Here is an 8,869-nt window from a genome sequence, read left to right on the forward strand (position 1 = left end):
CCCCCCCCCCCCCCGGAACCCCCCCCCCCCCCCCCCCCCCCCCCCCCCCCCCCCCCCCCCCCCCCCCCGACTGCTCCAACCCCTACCCACATCCCCGCCCCCTGACAGGGCCCCCGGGACTCCGACGTCTATCCAACCCCTCCTGTTCCCCGTCCCCTGACCCCCCCTCCCCTCTGCCCCATCCAACCGCCCCCTGCCCCTTGTCCAACCCCCCCCCCGCTCCTCGCCCCGTTACCATGCTGCTCAGAGCACAAGGACTGGTAGCTGTGCTGCCCAGCTGGAGCCAGCCACACTGCCACACAGTGCAGAGCACCGGGGCAGGCTGGCGGCTCTCACAGCTGTGCTGCCCAGCAGGAGCTCGCAGCCCTGCCACGCAGGGCGCTGGTGGCACAGCGAGCTGAGGCTGCAGGAGAGGGGCCAGTGGGCTAGCCTCCCCAGCCGGGAGCTCAAGGGCTGGGCAGGAGGGTCCTGCCAACCGGATATGGCCTGCGGGCTGCAGTTTGCCCAGTTCTGTTGTAGCGAAACAGTAAAGAAGCTTGAGAGGGTCAGACCTTATTGAGTATATAAAACAAGGTAGACTGGCTTGAGTGGGAAAACATCATCTTCAGTTTACACTTAAAGGTGTTTTCCAGATTTTTGACTATTCTGTTGGTAAATTGATAAAAACTTCATTTTGTCAAATGCTTCCAAATAGCGAGAGAGAGAGAATGGCATTCAGGACACACATTACTCGAAACTCCTCTAGTTTCCCTACACCTCAGTTTGTTCTAGCTAACTCCAGCTTTGTGTTTGCACCCCAGAATGAATCATTCTGCAACAGTACCACTACCGTTAGTCCTCTGTGGCCTCCAGAGCCAGGTCAGAGTTGCTCTGAAAGTGTTACGTTACAGAATTTTTAAAATATATCCAAAACAATATAAAAATTGAACTTCTCAAAACCTTGGCATGTAAATGAAAAACACTTTTAACCTGAGCTTCTCTGGTCTGACTCCACAGTCTGAGTTCTAGTAATGATGGTTGTCAGGCTGTCTGGAGTGGCTCATGAGTGTAAGTACCAATTTCAGGGCAGACTGTGAGGAAGCAGTGCACAGACCCCAAACAGATTGCGAGTTCTATACTTAGAGTTCATCAGGAGTTCATACTTGATACTTGATTGAAGCGCTATAACAGCCTTAACATGGAGTCGCAGACGGTCTCCTTGGGTACTCGGTCTATCTTGCCACTCATGCAAGCTTGCCTTTGTGATAGATGGTTCCTTACACCCAAAATCACAATAATATTCAGTTTACTCCCAGTTCCAAAGGACCAGTCACTTACCCCAGGTCAGCCTCACCCTAGATCTCTCACCAAAGACAACACTTGTAGCCAATCCTATTATAAACTGACTAAAGATTTATGAACTAAGAAAAGTAATGAGAGTTATTTACAAAGTTAATGCAGGTAAACACACACAAACAAGTTAGTCTTAGGTTCCAAAAAGTAATAGAAGCTGTTGTAGTGTGCAAGCTCTGTTGGCATGTCTACGCAGCAAGTAGACACCTGCGGCTGGCCTGTGCCAGCAGGCTCGGGCTGCGGGGCTGTTTGCATACTTCTGGGCTCAGAGGGTCCCAGAGCTTGGGCTTTAGCCCTAGCCTAGAAATCTGCACAGCAATGAAACAGCCCTGCAGCCCAAGCCCTGCGAGCCACAGTCAGCTGGCATGGGCTAGCTTGGGTATCTAGTTGCTGTGTAGACGTACTCTGTATGTTCTTTAGGGCTGACCCAGGCCAAGCCCTGGGACCCTCTTGCTTATGCTTGCAAATCTTCTCACCTCAGATTTCAAGCAGCACAGATTTACTGTTCCTTTTTCCAGGGGTTTTTATTCCCTTCCCCCAGAGTTCAAGCTGATGGGATGGGTCCACCTACATGCCTCCTCTTCTTTGGTGTGTTGGGGGAAGCAGTCAACAAAGTCCTTGTTCTTTGATGTTTCACAATGGCTCATTTGGTTTCAGTGGGCCTTCTTGGTGGGCAGGACCTAACACCTTCTGTAAGAAGCTAGCATTTCTGCATTAATTAATACTCCTTTCCTGTTTGATGACTTACACAATTACAGAGGTTTACAATGCATAAAACATAGGATACAGATATTATAAGTAAGATTAATACATGCAGCATCCTGCAAGCATTCCATAAAGACTAAACACATTTATAATAAATCTAATACCTATTTAAAAAGTACTAACAGGTGAACCAGACTGGTTTTCAGCTATGCATTTGTCAATGTTCAGTGGGGCCTAGGAGCCTTGGTGTGAGCTGGCACTTGGTCTGCCAGCATCACCCATGGTATTACAGAATTATTGCTCCTGGTATGTCACAGCAAAGCTTGGAACTACCCATACAATTTATTGGAAGCTACACATAAATGTAGTAATTTGTGTTGAGTGCTTCTCTGCCTCTCTTCCTTTGGGGCATTCAGCACACAAATGTAAGGGTAACTCACTTAAAAATAGATTTGCAGGTCACCTTTAGGAAAGAGACCTGTCAAAGTCCAGAATGGTGATCTATGGAGGAAATATACACATCTGGAGAATGACAGTAGCTGTTGGTGCTTTGTGCTTGAAACCAGTAACTTCTGTTTTAAATGTAGTTAACATTTAAAGAGTCTTTCTTACTCTGTCTTAGCTATAATTGCAGAGAGAAGTGGTGTTTATCTTGTGTAGCAAGAGTGATGTATGTAGTAAAATGGAGTTATTTAAAAAAATAAAATCACAACCCAGATAACCTTGTCAGATGCTGTGTGTGTTCTGCAATGGCTTGATTGGCGTTCATTCTAGCAGTTTGTAAGCATAGATTTCTGTCATTAGCTGGCTTTGTTCTTTTTTTAATTTTCATTAAACTATAAATATGTAAAAAAAATATAAATTATAAATATTAAATATGGCAATTATAACTGATGTTCTTTACAACACTGGCACCCAGAGAGTGCAGTTTTTCTCTATTTGGTGAATAATTCTTTTCTTTGGGTTTGCTGCTAAATAAACTGAGCAGTTCTGCAAAAGAGTGGTGCATAAATGGCTGATTTGCAGTTAGTGCATTAAGCTTTGAGATTGTTGCCCTTTTCTGCCTATTTAATTTACAATAAATGAGCATTTCTAAGGTAAAGTTACCTCATAGTATGCCAATCAGTTTGAGAAAATAGAAGTGTTTAGCTGTTTAACAGCTTCATTGTTGCTAAATGCTCCAGGTCTGTCCAGCTGAAACTAGTCTGCTGTACTACCAAATGTGCCAGGTAGCCCATTAACAATCCATTGACTTCAGTGGAATGGTAGTGTGTAATTGTACTACAGCAGGGTGTAGTGGACTAGCAATGCAAGGTTAATGCTTTAACTGTAACTATTTCATATTTAAAAGATGTGACATTAGAAATAATATAGTTGTCCTGGGATTTACTGTAATGTAGAACATAATCTTTCTGAGATATCTAAGCATTTGTATTATAATGGTTTCTCAAAAGTCAGTCCATTTGAGTTCCTGGACTGCTTTATTAGCATCTATAATTATGGTGCTGTCATGCAGCACTTAGTGTTATCTCAGCATCTGGAGTGCTTCATCCTCCTTTCATGATATAGAGTATAGTAGAATTTTCCTAACTACAGAGGGAATTTTGAAATAACAAAAATGTACACATGGTGTTGAAGCCCACATTTTATCTTGTTTCAGTACCTATGCTCAAACTCACTAATTGTATAGTCCTGTCTCCTGTAATCTGGGGGAGAGAGACGAGATCCAGATGGCAAAATTAAACTACACATGTTCAGCCATCAACCTGTATTGTCGTCTTTTTAATTTTATTGTTGGTGCATGTGACAACATACACTGTTACAGGGAGGAGTGGGGACTGGTACAGTACTTTGAATTCATTTTTCTATAACATTGGATAAATAGTCATAAGGTAGTCTATAGTTTCATTTTCAAGACGGGCCAGAATGTGTATATTTAAGTAGGTAGAGGTACCCTCTTACTCCTGAAAATGGAAATTTAGAAAATTTCGGTGTTAAGATGTTTAAATTTTCTGAAACCTATCGGTAAAAGTAAATGTAAGATTTGTGGGTTGGTGTAACCATTATTTTCTCCTGCTCCCCAGATTCAAATGTTGATCCTGTCCCTCCAAACTTGTAACCCAATAGCGGATACACTGGATACCTTTTCTCTGTATCATAGAACAAATCTTACCTAAATCTCAGTTGTTTTTAATAACCCAGGAAAAAGAAAAGGAGCTGGAAAGAGAACGAGAGAGAGACAAGAAAGACAAGGAAAAATTTGAATCCAGATCCAAAGACAAGAAGGAAAAAGAAGAATGTACACCAACAAGAAAAGAAAGGTGCAGCTTTTATTCTGTCCCAGAGCACATGGAAGCCACTTGTTTAATAGCTTTGTAGACCATATGAGACTTTAAATTAAATTGTATTTGTAGTTTTTGCTGTAATAAAGGAATTTAGCTATTTAAAATTTAATCTGATTGTAGGACAGTAAAAGACAGGATTCTGAGTTTAACAGATCTTGTATTCTAATCTGCCCAAACCACTCCTCAAGTAACTTTCTGAACCTTTTGTTTCAGTCAATGCATTTGGAAAAATGGGTACAAATAGGACCTGCATGAAAACAATGCATTGTGTTTAGCTGTGATTTTAGGAATAAATTAACAGTGAAATAACTTTTTGGTCTGAAAACTGGACCTAAAACTAAATTACTTAGGAAAAATAAATTGTTCTGGTCTAAATATTCTTCACCTCATTACGAAAGTATAAACAGTTTAAATTGTACAGTCACTTTTAGTCTTCGTGCTGGCCCTCTACTAACATATGTGTTTAGCTGGAGTTTTGGCACTAGCTCAGTAAGCATAGCTGCATTATTTGTAACTTGTGTTGCTTTTTCAAGAACTTGTAGCAATATTGTATTTAATTGCAACTTTATCACCAATCCATAAACAGGGATCAGTCATAGGTTGTAGTTTGTGACCCAGATAAAAAGTCTGATCAAGTACTGACTGACCTATTTGGAAACTGTGATTTTAAAAAAAGTTAGCACTACGCTATTTTTAAGGAATGAATGAATGAAACTGCATATTAAATTGGCAAAGAATCTATACAAATGGAGGGGATTCCTTTTTGTAGGGGTGTGTGTATGTGTGTAAATTTATTATTTTTGGTTATCTTACAAAGGAAAAGACGACACAGTACATCTCCCAGTCCATCTCGCAGCAGTGGCAGTAGACGAGCAAAATCCCCATCACCAAAATCAGAGCGCTCAGAGCGATCTGAAAGATCCCACAAAGAGACCTCGCGTTCCAGGTCATCTCACAAAGATTCTCCTAGAGATGTCAGTAAAAAAGCCAAAAGGTAAGCTAGGCATCTCTTCTGGAAATCTACCCTAAATTATACATGGCAGCAGTACCAATAAACTATATGATTCAAGGTCCTTCCTTTGCCTAATGCCAAACTACAATAATAATCCCCCAGTTCTGGGATTGACAACAGAGCCTCCTTTGCACACACCACCACAGTATTAACGATTTATTCATTATCTTTCATGTCATGTTTGAGAAATGCAACTTAAGCGAAGATTCTCACTGGTGAGAGCCCTGGTGTAGGCACAAGTTTTGGTGGTTTATGGAAGACTTTTCAGCAGTGTAATGAAGAAAACCACTGTTGCCTTGTCTACACTAGGGCTTTCAATGATGGGGAATTACTTCCTAAATTCCCTACTCTAGATATGGCGTAACAGTATCCTATTGCTGCTATCACCAAAATAGTGGTCTCTGGCTTATGCTATGTATGAGATCAGATATATTTCTCATTAATATTTTATGTGGTTTGTGGTGTTCTGTTTGCATTCCAAAACTCAAGATTGCTCTGAAAGTCTAGATTGCTATACACATGCATTTTGTTGTAGTCATGTTACTGAAGTTTCAGCTTCTACTATTAGTGACTTGGCAGAGAAGAGAAAAATTGTTATGGTGCATTATATTTGTGATGTTTCTTCTTCAAGCAAAAGTAAGCACCTCCTTGTAGAGAAAGTTAGCAATTTATATTAAACCAGAAAGTTGTTTTGGGACAATTACATCTTTCTACAGAGTTCATGCAGTGGTCATATAGCCTGATGAGGCATGAAATCAATTTAGATTAGATGAGATTAATCATGTGCATTAAGGGTGGACCAGATGGTGCAGTAAGTTTATTCATTATCCATTTGTTTAGATTCCTAGGTTTGGTCACAACCGATGAACATGTTTGGTTAGAATGCTAGATATTTTCCAGCTCAACACAATTTAGCATAATTGCATGGAATAGAAATGAGCAATGTTGGAATAAGTTGGTGGTAACGCAAAGACTAAGGTGCATTTGCAGAACCATGTAGGAAAGCTTGTACGTTATTTGCCTGCTTTAAGTGACACTGTTTTTCTCATACTTTCTGAGCACTGAAACTGAGTCAGTGCACATACCATGAGGGGAGAAATTGTACATGCTAACTAATGTGCCTAGATAACAAGTTAGTAATTTCTGTTTACCAATGACAAAGTAGAACCCCCTTTATCCGAGCCTCCATTATCCGTCTCTCCATATTAACCACCAGCACACACACAGGAATATGGGAAATTGATGCTTCAGCCCCGGGTAGTGGGGCTGGGGCCATCAGCCCGAGCTCCGTGCACTGGGGCTGAAGGATTTAACTTAGCTGAGCCCAATGTAGTGTGGGGCCCTGGGCAATTGCAACAAAAAGGTTGAGAAACATTGCTGTACATGGTCCCTATAATGTTTACACTCTTTACTCTTTAACCCTGAACATGATCAATACCTGTACAACTTGTTAAAAACTCATGTTGGTTTTCTTGTTAACAAATGAACAAAACATTGTTCCCAAGAACTAGGGGTTTGTATATTGTGTCAAGTAGATAAGAAGGGGGGTATGTTTTAATGCTTCTCTGGGAGAGGTCAGCTCATTTAAAAGCAACTCCACATCTTAAAATGATGATTGCCTATTTTCCTCATTATCTGAATTTTTGATTATCTGATCTGGCTCTCCCAATTAGATCAGCTAAACGGAGTTCCCCTGTATTTTATTCTAAAGTAGATCAGAGGAAAGAGCCATATAGCTGCAGAAAAAAAGCAAAGGAATTATCTATCAGTATGTAATGAAATTTTATTTTTCAGGTCACCATCTGGCTCAAGGACACCCAAAAGATCAAGAAGGTCACGATCCAGGTCCCCTAAAAAGTCAGGGAAAAAATCCAGGTCGCAGTCCCGTTCTCCACACAGATCTCACAAGAAGTCAAAGAAAAGCAAACACTGACAAAATGTTCATATTTTTTATGATGCTGTCACTTATTGGAAATGCGGTTTTGTTTTTGTGCCTGAACAGTCTGTTTAAAAAACAAAAAAACAAACAAAAAAGCATTCCTGAATTTTTTGTGAATGCATGTGTATACTCATGAGTAACTGCATCTGTAGACCTGTCATTGTTTTATATTGTACAAAATATCTTCATTGTGACTATTTCCCCAAATGAAACATTTTTGTGTTTAGAGATTTCATCAGAAATGTGTGTATCTGATCTGCTGGCAGTAGTGATATTTTTGTTTTAGAATGTTGTGACATAGCAAAAATAACACAAATGTTTTCCCCTTTTTGTAGCTTTGACAATTTGAATTAGATTTCAAATAAAATCTGAACAGAAATTTAAAACGTGGTTTTCTTGCCCCACTTATGACACAGATCTTTAAAGGCATTCATAGTTTGTTTGGAAGTACTGTGTATTTCAGACATACTATGCTGTTTAAAATCTTTCTTCAGTGGAGTATACAACATCAACAGCTGTGGTCCTTTTTTGTTAGTTTGAATATCAAAAGAAAAGCACCTTTGAATCCAGCTGATGGATGTAATTTCCCATTGTGATGCTTAATGTAGGAGCATTTGACCTGTTTGGTGCCTACAGCTGGGCACATTAAAAGTTCTGATGTACTAGAGAGGTTACCAGTTCTGGTGGTATTTCTCTATTTTAAGTATGGGGAATATCTCTGAAATCAAAGTGAATTTTAAGTATAGGGGTAATATGTGCAATGATGCATCTATAAGCCACATTAGTGGCATGCCTTGGGAACAATGAAAGGAAAAAAGGCCAAAGGCTGAATGATTTTCCTCAAGAAATATAGTTACAATGATTGCAGCATATAGTACATTCTGATTTGTTTTTCTAAAGTGGATTTTTATTCCTAAAGCAGAGCTTTTACATTACATGTTTTTTTTATTGAATATATTTCCCAATTGTGAAAACTGTTCAAAATAGATTAGAAGAAATTAATTTTTTATCAACTTGTTTTTTTTTATTTAATCATATGTTTGAACCAAACAACTGTAACTTTTTCTTCATTTTAGATTTTCGCCTCCTTTACTCTGCTCTTTAGGCCTTGATGTAACTTTAAATCTCTTCAGCTTGGTCTGCAACACTTAACTTTCTTTTTTTACGGAAAAAAAAAAAACAGGAGGGTTCAGTGTTAATACTTGGAGGTGTGGGTGGATTGTAATAAAAATGTAAAATAAAAAAGGGACCTGGCCTCCTGTGAACTGTTTCTGAAAGCCAAAGCTGTGCTTATTGCATCCATGGAGTGCTAGATGACCTCCTATTATGCTGGCGTACTTATGGCTTTTAAAGTCTGAACTTTAAAAAAAGGGGGAAAATTGTATACTACTTGTATGTCTCTAGTCAGCTTAAGATGCTGAAGACAGTTGCAAATACAGGATCTAAAAATCTTTATTAAAACCTTTATATTTGGCCCTTAATCTTTCCTCCTCTCTTCCCATTAGAGTCTTTGAGTTAGTGATAATTAAATTAATG

General features: G+C 39.7%; 1 protein-coding gene across 7 annotated transcripts in view; it reads left to right on the forward strand.

The window, feature by feature from the left end:
* The window catches only part of U2SURP (U2 snRNP associated SURP domain containing), a 67,857-nt gene extending 59,254 nt beyond the window's left edge, over positions 1-8,603 (forward strand). For 4 of the 7 annotated variants that reach the window (XM_034780595.1, XM_034780596.1, XM_034780597.1 and 1 more), the window contains 3 exons: positions 4,240-4,358; positions 5,200-5,376; positions 7,189-8,603. In XM_034780595.1, the coding sequence (XP_034636486.1) occupies positions 4,240-4,358; positions 5,200-5,376; positions 7,189-7,327 (435 nt within the window). In that variant the 3' untranslated portion in view covers positions 7,328-8,603. Of the gene's footprint in view, positions 1-4,221; positions 4,359-5,199; positions 5,377-7,188 lie in introns of all 7 variants that reach the window. The other 3 variants (XM_034780592.1, XM_034780593.1, XM_034780594.1) reach the window with 1 other exon arrangement.
* Positions 8,604-8,869: the final 266 nt, after the last annotated feature.

The sequence above is a fragment of the Trachemys scripta genome, chromosome 9 (assembly GCF_013100865.1).
Source record: "Trachemys scripta elegans isolate TJP31775 chromosome 9, CAS_Tse_1.0, whole genome shotgun sequence".
NCBI lineage: Eukaryota > Metazoa > Chordata > Testudines > Emydidae > Trachemys > Trachemys scripta.